We start from the raw sequence: 18,830 nt of genomic DNA, 5'->3' as shown, positions 1-18,830 counted from the left end.
TTTAGATATCTTCCATTCTTTGTTTGTTCAATTCTAATAGTATCTTTCTTCGTATCTGTCACTTTCTTACACTTAACACAATACATCCTGTTTATTATATAGAAAATCAATAACTACCGTTGTTTAATATTATGCTTTCAACATTCTCACCATCATCATCACTATCTTCGTCTTCTCTTTCTACATGCATAAGAAGCAATAGTAATTTACCATGTTTGAGACCAGAATCTTTAGAAGGCCTAACTGCTAATAGATCATTTGTATTAAAGTGCAATGGAAAAGTTTCAACTAGAGAATCATTTAAATATAGATCTATATAATACGTATTGTAAGATGACTCTATGTGCATTAACCTACCTTTATAAAGAAATTTGTATGCGATAGATAGATTATGTATTAAAAAGAACGGAGTTTCAACATTTTCTGATATCAATCGACTATGAAGCTCTATAACATAACTCCGTTTAATGAAGTTAAGCTCTTCCTTCAACATAGCAATATCTTTTCTCACAACTGCATTATCTAACTCTGATGTCATTTTAACATTACCAAAGATATCCATATTTATTGTATAGCAAATGTCTTTAGGAAAGCTCTCTCTCTATGTACATTACTACAAACAATAATTGTCCTTCTTCCATAGCAGAATTTTTATTTGGTTTAATCGTAATTATGTCGTTCTTCTTAAAGTCAAAAGGTATATTTTCAATCAAAGTATCACCCAAATATATATCTAGAAAGTATTTATCCAAACTTAAGTCCATGTGCATTATTTTCCCATTATAGAGAAATTTGTAACCGTTAGAGAGATTAAATATTCTAAAGATTGGCTCCTTAACGTTTTTAGCTCTTAATCGATATAGTAGAGGCATGGTTTCTTTCTGCATAACCAGTTTAGTAGTATCCATCCTAATCTTTTGAAAATCTTCTTTCTTTATGTATGTGTCTTGTAACGTTTCTAATGCATCTTCAAATCGTTTTCTATCGTTCTCTAATTGGGTTTCTATTGATCTAAGTTGACTTACGCTAGCAATATCATTTAAATTCTCCAACAATTTTAATTTTTCCTCGCTAATATGAACATCACCTTTTCTATCTTTAACATTACCAAATATATCCATACTCATTTATTATACAGAAAATGCCCATCCTAGTTTTTCAAAACATTTCTTTAGCATCTCTATTTGTCTAGGTGAGCGTTTAAAATCAATATCAACATGAACATCGTGCTTTCTCAACAGATAGTGCAATACACATTTCAAGTTAATAAACAATGCTCTTTCCGGATACAGCTCCCTAAAGACCTCGTGTAAGTTTTCGAAGTCGTTTATAAGTGTTTCTTCCATATGTCGTAAGTTTAATGGTTTTTGATCCGTAAGGTGATAGTGTATTAAATAGACATCATCATAATATTTTGTGTATTTGTTTTTCTTTAGTACTTCTAGAACATCTTTTGTTGATATTAAATCTCTTGGTATATCTCTAAGTTCATCATTTAACACCTTGAGCACCTCTTCGGGAATAATTCTATCCTGTAAAGCTTGCAAACGAGATAGCTGTAACTTAAATCTTTTTGTAGTATCGTACCATGGTTTTCTTACGCAAGCAGCTTTCGTTTCTTCACAAGTACTGTAAACCCAACCACTCTCTACAGAACAATCGCCACAAATGTATCTGCCCAAACCTTTTGTTAATGACTTACTAGCACAATAACTGCATTGTAATGGTCTAGAGCTATAACTCGACAACAAGTCCTTTAAGGTAATTATTGGACGTAACTTTCTCAACTCTTCTTCCGTGTACAAAACTTTTGGTATTAACCTTTTCCATAGATCAATAACATTGTATACGTTGTTTTTATCTTTTAAGTCTATCTCACTAACTTGCTCAAAATACTGATAAAAATTATAACTAACTAGTGGATCTAGTTCATCCTCATGCTTCTCAAAATAATCTAAAAATCTATTGTGTATAGCTTCCATATTTATCTCAAAACAAAACTTTTATGGATACAAACCATAAAAGCACTTATTCATTTTTAATCATATACATAACGTCGCTAAAAGAATACCCTTGATTTAAAAGATTTAAAACCTTAACACAAAGATGACCACATATAACTGAGTTAAAGTCTTGTATTCGTTCGTCATTGTAAAAGAAGTTTTCGGTACCAAGATATTGTACCAGTTGTTTAGGAGGAACACCACCATAAGAATCGAACACGTACTTTATGTTGTTATCTTTCCAATAGCATATCCAATGAGTACCAATGTTTTCTGATTTATCAAGGTTAACTACGCCACACTCATGTACATGGGGTTTTTGTGGAAGTTCATCACTCATAAATACACCTCTAAATCGTTTTATCTTTAGTTCTTTAGCCAACCTCTCTATATCGAAGTTGGTCAATGGTTTTAGTTTTTTGACTTCTTTGGTTTACCTGCCCCCTGCTTTTCTTCCATGGCCATATTGTGTCTCTTTTGTTCTTCAAGTTCTTGTTTATTCTTCTTAGCATCCAGTACAGTTTTAGTAATCGCTGCTGCACCACCTGCTAATGAGCCAACTGCTCCTAAAGCTGCTAAAATGGCTGGAATTGTAAAGATAAAACCGCCAATATGCTCTTTCTTAATCTTTTTCATTTGTGCAGTAGTTAAAGTTAAATCCATTCCTTTACCTTCTTTAATTTTCTTAGCTTTATCGTTAAGTTGTTTCTTTGTTAATACATGATCAATATTTAGATCCTTTAGCTCGTTATAAGGAACACTAAACATACAACCTTTAATAGAACACATCTTCCTATTTATCTAAGAGAAAATCTTGGTTTGTAAAAGTACAGTTGTTGTAGCTCCACCAAAATCAATTAAGGAATCATTCTCATCTGTTATCCTTATCTCAAAATTGTCAACCTTGTCTTTGGATATAGGGAAAAATAATGGATAAGTGGGCTCGTAAATAATACTATGTTTGAACTCAGCATCTGTTTTGAATGATGCTATGATCCCTGTTTCTCTATGTGTGTATTCTGTATCTTTAACAAACATGCCATCTGCTATATTACAGTGAACATTTATAGTATCAAACGGATGAAACTTTGGCAACTTACTTCCAATATGTGTTTTGTTCTTTTCTAAAACTTCAAAAACATTAAACCCGAGGACAGTGCCTATACTCCCAATTGTAATATCATTACTATCAGTTTCAATTTTAACTCTATTTCTTAAATGATCTTCTGATAATGTTATGTTAATGGATTGAGATTTTAAATATTCATTAAGACTGTTTAAGCTGTATTGCCCTTCTGGTATAAAAACTTGTCTATCACCATATGAGAAACTGTTTTTTTCTGTTGTTATGTTTGGAGTTAGATATGTACTGTAAAACCCAACTAGTCCTATACTTAAATAGTTGCTCTTGTTGTCTAATTCGTAATGGAGTTTCTTCTTTAAAACAGAAGTATCACTCGTTAGCTTAAATACCTTAGCCATTTATTATATAATAAATGAATGAGTTTGATTTACCTAGAGATATTCCAAGAGAGAAAGTAATCAAGTTAATAGAAGATGTCATTCGAAAGTTAGAATGCAGTTTAAAGAAGAAAAAGAGAAAACTACGAATTGTTAAATATGCATACTACACTTTGATCACGTTGTCGGTTATTCTTTCTGCAACAACTGGGTTTATTAATATTTTTATACCTATAACAATTTACTCAATATTAACAACATCTCTTGCAACTGGAAGTGCTATAATAACAGGTTTGTCTTCGAAGTTAAACATAAGCAAAAGAAAAGACGAATATAAAACCATTGTCACTTGTATTAACTCATTTAAAGAACAGTTAGAGATGATAATAACATTGAATGGTGAAATGGATGGCGAATATATAAAAGATACGTTGCTTAAGATTAGAGAACAACTTAAAGATATAAGATCATAAGATTTGCCCCGCTGTATTCGGAGGTCCAAAATGTTCTTAAAGGGTGAGCAAAACGCTCACCCTACAGTTCATCCTCAAACTGTTTGAAAGGGGGCCAGTGCTGGTGGCCCCCTGATTTTCTCTATAATAAATGAGTAAGAAAACTATTAATTGGGATGTAAAAGAGATGATAAAAGAAACAACAGCTAAGAAAAGAAATGGAGAGCTTATACCTGATGATGTTCGTTGTCTTATCGTGGGTCCGTCGGCGTCTGGTAAAACGTTTTTGCTATTTAACTTCTTATTACAGCCAGGTTGGTTAAACAATAATTACTTCTACATATATTCTAAAAGCATGAATCAGCCAAAGTATGAGCAGTTAAAAGATCGATTTGAAAAGGCAGAACTAAAGTTTAAGAAACAAATAGCAACGTTCTTAAGCGGTAATGATTCTATTGTGCCTATTGATGAATGTGAAAAATACTCTGTTGTTGTGTTTGATGATTACATTTTGGAGAATCAAGATACTGTTAGAAATTACTTTACAAGAGGTAGGCATAGACATTTAGACTGTTTCTATCTTGCACAAACATATTCAAAAGTACCTAAACAGCTTATAAGAGATAACGTCAACTTTCTATGCATATTCAGACAAGATGATACTAATCTTAAACATGTGTATAATGAGTTTGTTGGAGGAGATATGTCTTATGATAAATTTAAAGAGTTGTGTTCAAAATGTTGGCAAGAAGATTATGGTTTCATGGTAATTGATATGACAAGGAAGGTAAACAATGGTAAGTATAGGAACAAGATAAAACACTTCTTGAACGTTTGATGTTTATTGACGTTTTACGTTTTAACGTTTGACGTTCTTTGACGTTTATTGACGTTTATTGACGTTCTTTGACGTTCATTGACGTTTGTTCTTTGACGTTCATTGACGTTTGTTCGTTTGCTATACAATAAATGGATGAGAAAGAAATTGATAAGAATATTAAGCTGAAGGAGTTCTTGATAAAGGGCTTCAAATCTTGGAAGAAAGAAAGAGCAGGTATATACGATAAATTTAAGACACAAGAACAGCCTGTAATTGATGCTATTCAAAACTTGGGAAGTGAGATCAAAGAAGTAGCAGAACAAAATAAAAATCTAATAACTGAACTTGTTCCAGTTGTACATAAGACGGCTTCAATAGATCCTAGTCTACTAGAAACACCTAAAAAGATACCTTATGATAGTTCTCCAAGCAGTAGTGATACACCTATAACGGGAGAAATAAAACAAATGAGAAAACAAATTAAAGACAAAGTGGAAGGAGTAGAACCTTTAACAACAGCACAGTCATTTGGTAAGATTGCAACGAAATATTATAGTAAAAGAAATGATACTGTGTTTGGAATAAGAACTGTAGAAGAAGATGGAAAAATAATAAATAAGATAGGAAATTTGGAAGTTAAAGTGAATGGTGATGATTTGATAATTAATGGTAAAACTTATAAAGGAACAGAAGGTCTATGGGAATTGTTAACGATGAATACTAGTAAAACCATTGAAGATTATGATGATGATGATTTTGAACAGTACAAGGAGATAATAATAGACTCAGACGCTGCCTTCCAAAAATATAATCGAGATAAAAAGGTAGCATCTAGTAGAGGTTCAAAGTACATTAATATTATCAAGCCTATTTGGGATAATTATATTAAACCAACTTTACCCCCAACTCCTAAAAAGAACACGACACCTAAAAGGACTGGGGAAGGAATTAAACAATATACCGAAATACCTAAAGAATATATATGGATGGATGATGTGAGAAAGTTAATTGATCGGCTAATAGTTATAGATGGAGAAGAAAGGGCTGGAAATCATAACTTTTACAATGAGAAAGTAGGTATAGTGAGTATGATTAATAATAAGCTTTCGCAATTTATTCCTAATGATCCAAAAGGTATAGGGTATTTGATTAAGATCTTAAATACGTTACCACCACGATTCTGGAATGATGAGAAGCTTGGAAAAGGATTAGTAAATGATTTGATTAATAAGCTCCCATTTGAATTACATATTCCAGGTTTCAGATTTTGCGGGCCTGGGACTAAGCTACAAGAAAGGTTAGAGAGAGGTGATAAAGGTATTAACCCATTAGATGAGGCCTGTAAAGAACACGATATATACTACAGAGACAATAAAGATACAGAGTCGAGACATATTGCAGATAAGGAACTGGAAACTAAAGCATGGAAAAGAGCATTTAGTAGTGATGCGCCAATTGGTGAACGATTAGCTAGTTTTGGGGTTGGTACTGCTATGAATGCTAAGGTTAAGTTGGGATGGGGGTTATAAGTTTCAGAAAATTTTTCCTCGATCGACTTTACGACAATGCTAATATTTATATAGCTTGATGGTGTTTACCATAAAGCGCTGTTTCAAGATTTTCTTTATAATAAATGGATATTGAGAGTTATGAGTTACAGAGTTTTAAAGCTAACACAAGAACATTTAATAATTTGAATGAAGCTAACAAAGATATTGAGTTCGATTTCAACGTGGGGGATGGTTTTATACACCCACACAAAGCAGATTGTCATATGACTTTTGAAGTTGTTGGTGCATCAGCTGGAGGAACATTTGGTGCAAACGATACTATAAAACTTGTAGATAACTTCTTCCCATTCTTCTTTTCTCAAATTGAGGTTAGAAAGCATGGAGTTGTTATAGATAAGATTGAGCTACCTGGAATAACATCTACAGCTGTCGGAACATTAAAGATTTCCAAGCCAGAAGTTGAATATTTAAAACAAGCAGGATTTGAAACAGATGATAAACTTGGTCTAAGAAAGAACTTTAGTGTTTTGTATCCATTGAGATTAATTCCAGGCTTCTTAAGTGATTATAAAGAGGTTATGTGGAAAGGCGGATTGAGAATAACATTTACAAAAGCTAACAACAATAACGATGTCTTGTACAAATGGACTGGATCGGGAGCAGCTCCTCATGATGGAAAAATAACAATAAAAAGTATGGAGATAAGAATGCCTATTGTTGAATATGAGTCTAATTACGAAAACAAGTTAAAGTTGAATATTCTTAAAGAACCAAAAATCATGTTTTCATTCCATACTTATCAATGTGTTCAAAAGGCTGTTGTAGGTTCTTTCTTGGAGTTTGATGTTACTACTCAATTTAATTCTAGACAATTTGATATGCCTGATTTCGTAGTTGTAATGTTCCAAACTGATAGAAGTGGCAAACAAACAGCAGATGCAAGTAAGTTTGATCATTGTAAGGTAAAGAATATCTATCTTAAGAATGGGAGGAATGAGGTATTTCCAAAAGAATCAAGAAACTTAGATATTGCTAACAAGGATTATTTCAAGATGTATGAAGATTATACTGCATTTAAGAGAATAACATGTGGCAACACCGAAATGTACTATGACCCTAAAGAGTTTATAGACAACAGACCAATGTATGTGATTAATTGTAGTAAGAGAAAGAATGTATCAGTAAACGAGAGAACAAACATAAAGATTGTTGTAGACTTTGCAGAAGCTGTGGCTGCTGATACTATATGCTATGCGATTTTAATTGGACGAAAGAACTTCACATATGATCCCAAGAATGAGAAAGTAGTAGAAGAGTTTTAGATAGTTAACAAAATATCAACGGACATATAGAGATTTTAAGGGTGAGCGTTTTGCTCAACCCTTACGGTTCAAGAATCTAAGAGCCAGTATCACTGGCCCTTTATCAGTTAGCCATAAGCGACTTTAAAGGGTATCGAAAAGATACCCTCAAACTGTTTTCATTAACGATTGTTTTATGGAAGTTTTTCCATCAAACGAAATTGACGAAAATGATTAAATATTTTTTTTAATAAAGATAAAAATTGAAAAGTGTTCATTGATTTTCTATATAATAAACACGATGGCAAAACACGTTGATTTTTTAAACAACCTTGGAAGTCTTGAACAAAAGAAGGTTATTGGATTAAGAGAATTAGAATTAAATACGGAATATAAGGTTGTGAAAATGGAAAAGATTAAAACTAAGTTTGGGAAGAGCATTTTAGTTGAATGTGAAGAGTTTAAGATATTTCTTCCACCTAGATTTACAAAACACTTAACAGATAAAATGATTGATGAGATCGTTAAAGATGGAATAAAAATCAAATACACTGGTCTAAAAGAAAACTATCCAACTGTTGAGTTCTGTATGTAAATCCAAAAGTGAATGAAAATGAACAAAAATATGTTGTCATAAGTAAAAAATGGAGTGTTTAGAAATGGATCCCCAAAAGAAGTTTATTCTTACTAATAACTTCAATGTAATTGTGAAAAATGTGCAAACCGAAGTTCAAGTAGTTTTTGATATTAACGGTTGTCTATTCAGCTTGAATTACGATCAATGGACAGAGTTTAAGAAGTCATTGTTTCCTATAGAGAACGAGGTTAACAGAAGATTCCATTATCAATATCCGAACTTGTAATTTTAAGTATGTTCTAAGTGTTTTATGGTGATAAAGCCATAAAACTAAGATCATTATACAAGCACAATGCATAAGGAGAAGCAGTACTTTTGAATGTCATTCGAATTTTAAAGATACATGTATAAATAAGAGAATTATTTGAGTTTTTTGTAATTATATCCTTAGAGTTATGCAACCTACAACACATTCAGAAGAATTTCAATTTATTTCTCTATTGATTGACGTTTGAATTTTGAAAATCGGTTAATATTTGACAATGTTACAGCCAATTCAAAATTTCGGGAATTTTTTACGGGTTTATTTTTGAGTTTTCGGGAAAATGTTATTCTTTAAAAAAGTCTTAGAATTTTATGTAGATTATGCTAGTATTTTTTATTTTTCAAATTTATGAATTTTATTTTTTGCAGTGTTGCAAACTTAGGACCAAATTTGTTACTAGACTTAGTGATTTTTTAATTTTATAGGTTGGCAACACTTATGGGTCAGCCAAACACTAATTGCCAAAAATTAAATATCAGCCCTCTATCTCTTATAGGAACCAAGATATCCACAATTTTCTTATTTTTCGTTTTAAATTTGTCGGGCAGGCGAACATATTCAAGCAGTTACTCACCTACTCAATAGATGGCGTTACATATCACTTAGTTTATCACTTTGCTAATAGATGGCGTTACTTGTAGAAGTATTTGTTCATATATAAGGACCGATTTTCTCTCCTATACACAGCGTTAACCCGTAGCTCAGTTGGTTAGCGCGCAGTTCCATAAAGCTTGTGGTTCGTAAACTGATAACGTAGGTTCGAATCCTCGCCATGAAATTGCAAATTTATATCTACGGCCGGGGTATAAATTTGTAATTTCTCAAGGAACTGTAAAGTGAACTGAGCTATACGGCTGTCTTTCATCACAGATGGCTACAGTGTCCTCACCTCTGACTCATGTGTGGGATATGGCTGGGCGTCTCTGTTACTTGGGACAGCAAGAGGGGAAGGGGAACCTGGCACCAGGGATGGGACGGGATGGATGCAATAAGATTGTGAGCTGTGTGGGTGAATGTTGTGACTCGTATTCAGATAGGTAGCTATACTGAGGCTGGGTGGAAAGCCACAAGTTCGCTTACAGACCTCAAAGGAAGGAAGGAAAGAAAGAAAGAAGAAAGACACATAGAAATTGAACAAAAAATCCTAGGATCTATCTGGGGGGAAAACAACAACAACAACATCAGCGCTGACCTCTCAGATGGATCCTAGGATTTCTGCGACGGCAGTTTTGCTGAAATAAACTCTGATTTTTTAAACATATTTATTTGACCTATTTCTTATGATCTCGTGTTGTGATGTTCCAATGTTAGTACTGGAATCGTTCAAAATGAATCAGTGACAGATCACCTGTTCCGGAGTTCTATGTATTCCTTCTCATTGAGTTTTCTAAGCTAATTATTAACGGATTTTCATGATTCAAGTGTCAAATGAAAGCTTATAAACTGGAGATTAAGATGCAATAAATATATTTTGCGTAGGGTTCAATTATAATATTTTAGATGTAAGTTTTTATGATTTTAAATGTCATAAAAGCATATTCAATCTCACTTTGGGTTATCCCTCTGTGTTAAAGTGCACAGTGGCGGCTTCATAGTTTTTGTTAGTCAGGGGTGGAGGGGGAAAGTGCGCTAGAAGTAACCATCCCTAACTACTTATACGGTTTACCCAACATTGTTAGGGTCGTCAAGTCTAGAAGGCTTAGGTGGGCAGGTCATGTAGCTAGAACGGAAGAAAGTAGAAACGCTTTCAAAGTCTTGACTGGAAGACCAATCGGAAAACGACTATTAGGAAGACCTAGGCGCAGATGGGAAAACAATATTAAGATGGATCTTGCAAAAATAGGAATACAAAGCAGAAACTGGATCCAGTTGGCTAAAGATAGAAGTCAGTGGAGAGCTTTTGTGAATGCGACATTGAACCTCCGGGTTCCATAGGCTATAGAGTTAGTTAGCTTACGAAGCATGAGTAGATGCCTAGGCTGATACTACAAATAGATTAAATGCGCATTTACTGAAAAGATGGGTTCTACTGACATTGGATAGTCTATATACTCTTCGTATGCTAGCGCCTAGGGGAGAGGAGGAGGTAAGATTTCATATCAGGTTACGTTACGCACAGTCGCACGCCTTCATTTTCATTAAAAATGGAAAAGCCAAGAGAAACAAATTTCATCTCACTTTCCTGTGTGGCAGTCGGACACAAATCATCACACTTATCTGCAAAAAGCACTTTTATAATCGGATTATTGGGAGAGCCTCCAGTTCGAATGTTGGGGGGGGGGGACATGTCTCCCCATTTCCCCGGAATTTGTGCCCATACCTACAGCTGAGACAACTTTCCAGCATGAGGAGAGAGGCATTTCCTCCTCTGGCATTTATTGCAATTTATTCCCAAATAGCGGAAATGGAATTAATACATATTGATGAGACTACTAAACGCACTACAGCACGAAGTTCAGTTTGAAATACTACAGAATACGATTCTTTTTAAAAAATGGAAAAGCCAAGAGAAATCAATTTCATCTTACATTCCTTTCTGACAGTCGGACACAAATCATTACACTTATCCCAAAAAGCACTTTTTAAGTCAGATTATTGGGGGGGACAGTCCCCCCAGGTCCAAGATTGGGGAGGACATGTCCTCTTCCCCCCGGGATTTGCGCCAGTGCACCTCACCTTACTTACGGTTACAATCCGTTGAGCAACAGTACTAAACGATAGCGACAAAATTGTTTTGGAATTGATTCAGCGTCTCAAGAAAACATACTGTCGCTACTCGTGTTTATATACTTAAACCGGAAGTTCTGAAAGTTTGCTATTACCTCTGTTTTTAATAGTGATTTCCATAGAGGGAAAACTATAATAGGAAGAGACAGACTATTTTTATATGGATTCAGTATCCGAAGGATATATCTAATTTAAGTTTTATTCATAAACTGGAGCCGAAAATGGTAAGAAATTGTAGCACGTTCGGTTTCAATATTGATTCCTATATAGTAATAATTATAAGAGATAGCAAGGGTTCAGCGTCAGATGAAAGATTTCATGTCTCACATAATCCCTCTATTGCAGCCGGCAATTATACTGTATATCTGCTTCAATAATGAATTCACACAGTTTGGAAGTCTACTTTAATTTCACAACTGTAAAACGAAACTCACTTGTTTTTAGCATGGTTGTAAATTAACAATATTTTATCAGGATAATTCACGTAAGTACAGTAAAATTGTTTAAAATATATCGCTTCCTTAACAACAGTGACGTACGCAAGGGAGATTTCAATCATCACTATATATATATAATGTAATGCTTGTTCTGAAAAGACATTAGATTGAGTGATTGAACTCCCCCTTTATGAATTTCTGCGTACGCCACTGTTTAAAAATAAGTAGATTTGCATATATCAATAGAAATCTATAGATTTATATAAATGTACATTGTATGATAGTTTAAATTTCATCTTAAGCTGCGGTAATTCAATGATTGAGCGTTCACTTTTGGTGCATGGGGTCCGTGGTTCGATCTCAGCTCACAACAAATGGGTTTCGTAGTGGAAAGACACCGTATACGTTTCCCATTTCCTCCCACTTTCTTCATTCCACTATTTCATTCATTTTTATCATTGCCATCTCTTTTAGTCTACACGGTCTAACCACGGGACGTAAAACTGAACAATTTCATTTTCTGTTCTCATCTTAGAAACATTGGGATAGAGAGCATAAGGGACCTGTTATAAGTATAACCAGAGACAAGCACATCGAAGATTTGTGTATGAAATTTCGTTTGCTAAATAGAACAGTATTAAAGTTTAAATTGAAATTCTCTCATCCTGCTTTAGAAAAATCAACGACGTTGACCGCAGGTCTTTTTATGTCAGCATTAAAGTTGTAAAGGATGTGTCATTCCATATACGTGAGCTCCTAAATACACCAGATATCAATTTGGCGCAACAGGAGAGTCTATAGAGAATCGTGCAAAATCACCTGGAATCCTGACCCTATTACATAATCTTATCTCGGGGGCGCGGTGGCTCAGAGGTAGAGCGTTCACCTCCGGTGCTTGGGGTCCCTGGTTCGATCCCAGCTCGCGCCGTGTGGACTTTGTGGTGGACAAACACCGTGCTCGTGGGTTTTCTCAGGGTTCTTCCGTTTCCTCCCACGTTCTTCATTCCACCATTTCACTCATCTCTCATCATCACCGTCTCCTTTAGCCTAACCGGCATAACCGTGGGACGTAAAACTCAAAGATTTCATTTCATAATCTTATCTCCGAGACTACTGTACTACTTATAGGTCCTAAGCTGATAGTCATCTAATACACACACACACACACACACACATATATATATATATAATGTAAAACAAATGTACTGGTTCTAGCACTGTGTTATGAGAGATGCCGAAATTGACTTAGTGGCTGCGGGAAGTGACATTGAATGGACTGATTTCTATTTAGATTATTTGTCAGCAATGGTGAGATTATGTGGGACAAAACTTACTACTCTAAAGTAGAATCTGAACAACTAGTCTCTCTTTTGTCCTCGCACCAAAAATTGAAGTCGGAATCTCGTGCATGGAAGGCACGCGTGCTCCACTGGATCGGCGAGAAAGGATACGGAAAATGTTTGAAAAAAAAAAATAATAAGTTTTTAGCTATTTTCTGAGTTTGGGGAAACTGTGAAAACTCCGAACACAATAAGAAACGGCATAACCTACAATTTCTTAATTTTCCATTCCAGCAACTATTTCACAATAATGATTTTACACCCCATAAAGCGTTAATTGGGAGGTCAAAAGAAGGGTACACAGAGGCATAGTCAAAGAGTAGTGTCATCTCTAGTGCGAGTGATCCTTGGTTAGATTGCATGAATGGGAGCGTGTGGTGGAGAACTCATTTCCTGCAGTCTGCAAAACGTTGCAGAATGACGTTAACGAAAGTTGTCTTTTCAAATCCGGAGTACGTGTGGGTATAATACTAAAACATTGAAGTTATCACTTGAAAACAATCATAGGACAGTATCTTCCAATATAATTGAGAATGTTCTTGTAACTGTTTAGTTCGCTAAAGCTCTTGAGCAGTTTCCAACACATCCAAAATAATTACAAGCTTATTTTTGATTTGAGGTATGTGAATATAATAGATTTTTTTAAAATGAATGATTCCTTGTTCTAGAAATTTATTAATCTAAGACTAGGCCACTACATTTCATACTGTTGATTTCTAGGTTAACTAGATTTATGGGAGTAAATTCGTAATGAAAAATTAGAAACATATAAGCTAGTGTTTCAGAAACATTTTAGTTTTAGGGCGTCCTTAATGTGTCAGAGATTTCCGTGGCTTCCCAGAGATAGAGTATTGATCTAAAATTCAATTTAAATCCTAACATCGACAGATAATTTGCTGCGGCCTCTAAATCAAGATTAATAAACAAACATTTATGGAACTTAGATCAAGAAGCGACCTCGGATCAAACTCTTAACCCCTCTAAGTAGAAAAATTCCCAGTTGAGGATGTGATGATACGCAAACTTTTCATACACCTTGTTCTAGGTTGATCTTAGTAGATCACTTATTTGCTCTCTCTGAGGGTCCCTTACTTGAAACAAATGTCGAATATCACATCTTCGTTAACGTGGTAACGTGTTTAATTACGGAGGCCGGTGGAATAGTTATAATCCAGCTCTCTTGGAAGAGATATAGTGTAGTTGGGAACGGTTTATAGTGTGAACTTTTAAATATATATATAAACTCACACTATAGGCCGTTCCCAACTACATTATATCTCTTCCAAGAGAGCTGGATTATAACTATTCTATATCTCAAGGGTGTCTCAAAAGTCCCCTGTCATAGGGTAACTCTGTTATTATCAGAGTTACAACAAAATGTAAGAGGGGAAACCGTCTCCAAATTTGATGTTTTTAATCTAAAGTGAAGGAATTTTTTAAATCGGACGAGTCGTTTAGCTGAATTCACAACATAAAGTGAATAGGGACATGTTTGAAATGGGGGCTGGCCAAGGACAGTTTTATTATAGCACAAGCATAATAACATGGAAGGTAGAAAATTAGCCACTCAATCTTTTGTTTCTGCGATGCAATAATAAATTTTAAGTGCAGAAATCAAATTGCGTTCCTTAGGTTCATGGGTAAAAATTTACATTCTATCTGTATTATAGAATGCATTATTATTATTATTAAATTTTTACTTACTTTCTATTATTTTAGTGCAATGTAATATTGTGTTGTAAGTTACTTCTTAAGTTTATTCAATTATAGGTTGATCCTGCAGTTGATTGGGCATTTTGGATGAATCAAGGAACAGATACCTCTTTTTCATCGGCTGATACTTCTGACAAATCTCCTGCGGCGTTAGATATATTGGACTTCATCAAAAACCCATTCGATTCTGCGAGAATAGCAGCAGCACAATTCTTACAACCGTTGTTAAATGAAAATTTCGGAGGCAGAGATGCGAAAACTAAGCATAATATGAGGAAGACTGTGTTTAAAGGAATATGTGGAAATATAACGTCATTATTCGAGGTGGAGGTAATGAATGTAGTTTGCTCTTTAGGATTATCAATTCTAGTTTATTGACTTGCTTTCAAACGTTGGAAGCATTTTTTTAATGTATCTTTTATTTTGCTGTTTACTTTTCTTTCTTTTATATGTCAACCTAAGAATATGTAAAGAAGAAACGGTATTTTACAAAATTGATAATATGATTATTCTCACAGAAAATCACATTCATTTAAAGCTATAAAAAAAGCAGTATTTAATAATGAAAATCGCTGTTTCTAAACATTATTGTCATTAAATATATGCAAAATAAAATAATTACGGAAGACACGAAACCAAAATATTTTAAAACCCAAAATAATAGATCAGTAAAATTGTAGTGGTTATTGATTTATGTAGCCTGCTTGCTTTTTATACAAGACTAGTGATGTAAAATAGCAGTTTATTATCTTAGAAAGGGGTAAAATTTTACTTGAGTTGAGTTGAGTTGATTTTGAGTTTAACGTTCCGTTCAGCAGCGAGGCTATATGAGACGTGGACCTACTGATTAACGTGGAATCCGAATCACATGAGTTCCCGCCGGGAATCGAACCCGGGCCACCCAAAAATTTTACTTGAATAAAGAGAGAGAGAGAGAGAATAAATATATTGCCTGCAGTGATAATGACAGCAAGATAAAGTGAAGAGATATTGGGAACACTATATTTTTCCGCTTGAACATGAGTCCTTTTTCTTCTTGAAAATAATACTTAATAAACAAATTATGTACGAGAGTTTTTTCCTGAATTGTAGTTTATATGTTATTTATATCTGAAATTCTTACCTTAGTTCGAACCCAGCTCACGCCAAGTGAGCTTTGTGGTTGACAAACACTATGGGCGTGTGTTTTCTCAGGGTTTTCCAGTTTCCTCCCACTTTCTTCATTTCATTCATTTCTCATCATCATCTCCTTTAGCCTAGCCGGCATAAACATGGGACGTAAAACTTAAAGATTTCATTTCATTTATTTTCTGAAATTGTTAAATGTAATAAGGCTTAAATGCCTCTCGCCTCCGCTTTGGCATTTTAAAATTTCCTTAAAACTGGTATGTTAATGTTAGTTTGTAAAGTGACAATGCTAATAGTAATTGATAAACTACGACCAGCCAACTACAACCAGATAGTTTCTTGATCTTTTCAACTCATCTCTGTATTTCATGGTTGTTCGAAGTCTGTTTCCGTCGATAAGTGCTTCGATTCTTTGTCGTTATTTGAGAAAAAAGTTCACTCTTTTTCTCTTTCTTTATTATTTCCTAAATTTCTATTAAAATTAATTTCTTTAGTTTATTATCTCAAGATTTTGTCATGGTGTATTTGCAAGTAAATTAAGTTATGATAAATCCAACACAGGAAACTACTTACTTTAAGTTTCAATTTTTAAATTTGCTGCCGAAAATTACGACAAGTATCATCTGCTGTCTTCATCGGAACATATGGAAGGACGAATAATGTTTTTAAGTTAAGTGAATAGAGAAGTCCTTTCTCCTGTGGTTAGGAGAAAAAATACATTCGTTGATGCTGTTTGTCAAATGTGAAGACAACAGGACATTAACTCAAAATTGTCAGGAGGAAGGTTAAAAACTGAACTTTTGAGTTGAATAGTTTTATATGTGTAATCCATGTGTTCATTGCACAGTATCATAAACTGAATTGTATTTACTAAATAAATTAGCTGTTATCGTGCTCATGTACAATATTAGATGAATTTTAACCAACATATGTAATTAATTGAACTTTTAAGTTTTTATTTTATTTTATTTTATTTTTTATTTTTTTTTTATAGCTTAGTGCAATTGAAATGTTTAAAACGAATATGACCAAATGGAGAATACAAAGTATTTTCTCATAAATACAGACAAAATCATGTGACAAATCTTTTTCTATCGAATAATTTAATTCTTGAGCGTATGTTGCTGTTGAATATTTGTGTGTTATGCGTATAAAATATAATATTTTTCTTAAAATATTTGAAAAATATATTTTGAACAATCAACTAAGTTTTTATGAAATATTGTTTTTCGTTGTAAGTTCTTATGTGTTACTATTACAGTTAAGATTTATTTACTTCGTTGGAATTGTTACTATTCTGACTTTCCATTGTTTCGACAGGCAAACTTAACGAACGAAGAGAAAACAGATGAGAGCGCAAACAGAACTGCTAGTGCATTGCATTCTCTAGCGTTGGTAGTTGTTGTTAGTCCAGAATGGAGAAAGAGGGCCTTAATATCAATTCTTCAACTCACAAAATTGAAGAGGTTGAATGTTGGCAAGTAATATTTCTTTAAAGTCATAAAAATTTTCTTTTTGGTACAAGTGTGAACACAGGTGAATATAAACATTTATTTGAATAGTTATATGCAACATTGGTAAAATTGTCGGAAATGGCACTGATTGCTGGATTGGAGTGGATGCATCCTGAGGCTATATGAGACGGGAGCATACAGTTTAAGATGGAATCTGAACCACTGTATTGCGTTCAAATTTTTCGAGGTTCTTCCACCGGGAATCAAACCAAAGGTGCACGTGATAGCCACTGGAACAGCGGGGAGAGCTAAATGGCACTGGTATGATGGCAATTATAGAATAACAAAACTCACAATTAGCCATTTTGGGACTATGATATGAAAAGCATAATGAAGAATCCAAAGTTAAAAATTTCTGTTACAACTACTTGCATCAACACTGGCTTTGCTGACTTCTTGCTTTGTGTGAGGGGCTTATTGAGAAACCGAGCAGCAAACTGTGACGTCGTGGATGGTAAAGTTAAAAGTAACTGCTATAGAATTAGCCAATAACGTAAGAGGTGAAATAAAATGTGCAAGAAACTTAAAATTAAATGGAAAGATTTTTCATCATTAATATTACATGCCCGTTTTGAATCGTTTTATCTGAAACCACGAAACTTAGTAATTATAGCCCTTTTGATTTAGATTTAGTTGGTTAATTGTTTTGGAGTTAACGTTCATCACAGAAGCTATACAGATGGTGATCAGAAAAATGGAAACACCTGTAGTTGGCAACACGTCAGATGTATGGGTTGGCAGTGGTGTCGTGGCGCCCGCAGCGCCGGACCGCTGGTGGTGGTGTGTCAGGTCGGTCTCCATACTACGTCAGGCGCAGTGGAACAGCAGTATCCAGTGGCTGCAGCAGACGGAGGTAGTGTAAAATGGGAGACCTCTCAGATTTTCAAAGAGGGCAAATTGTTGGTGTGCGGTTATGTGGAGTGAGTGTGACGGCAGTGGCTACTGTGTTAGGTGTGTCGCGTGGGACAGTGTCGAAGGTGATGACGGTCTACACAACACACGGGAAAACCACATCGGGGAAGCAGAACAGTGGGCGGAAGTAAATCATGAGTGATAGGTCACGCCGGGTATTAAAGCACATTGTCACGCAGAACCATCGTGCCACTGCGGAGCAAGTGACGGAGGAACTCAATCAGCACCTCCCCACCCTGTTTCGACAATCACAGTCCGCCGCGAATTACATGACATGAACTTACGGGGTTGTGTTGCATGGGCCAAACCGCTCATCAGGAACCATAACGCTTTCTCATGCCGCAAATGGTGCCGCGACCATGCAACTTGGACCGTTGAGGACTGGAAACGTGTGATATGGTCGGATGAGTCATCCTTCACCCTATTTCCAACCACGGGCCGTGTTTATGTGTGGAGAACGCCCAAAGAAGCTTATGATCTGCAGTGTATCCGCCCAGCTGTGAAACATGGCGGCGACTCGGTGATGCTGTGGGCCGCCATATCATGGTTTTCATTGGGTCCTGTGGTCACACTTAGTGGACGAATCACTGCCAACGATTATGTCGCAAT

The 18,830-nt window shown here is 34.9% G+C and overlaps 1 protein-coding gene across 2 annotated transcripts in view; it reads left to right on the top strand.

The window, feature by feature from the left end:
* Positions 1 to 18,830, top strand: part of tefu (Serine/threonine-protein kinase tefu) — a 183,056-nt gene that overhangs the window by 133,769 nt on the left and 30,457 nt on the right. For both annotated transcript variants that reach the window (XM_081728713.1, XM_081728714.1), the window contains 2 exons: positions 14,725 to 14,997; positions 17,116 to 17,272. In XM_081728713.1, coding sequence (XP_081584839.1) covers positions 14,725 to 14,997; positions 17,116 to 17,272 — 430 coding nt within the window. The remainder of the gene's footprint in view (positions 1 to 14,724; positions 14,998 to 17,115; positions 17,273 to 18,830) is intronic.

The sequence above is a fragment of the Thermobia domestica genome, chromosome 10, assembly GCF_964235325.1.
Source record: "Thermobia domestica chromosome 10, izTheDome1.hap1.1, whole genome shotgun sequence".
Classification (NCBI taxonomy): Eukaryota; Metazoa; Arthropoda; class Insecta; order Zygentoma; family Lepismatidae; genus Thermobia; species Thermobia domestica.
This window is presented reverse-complemented; position numbering and strand designations above follow the sequence as displayed.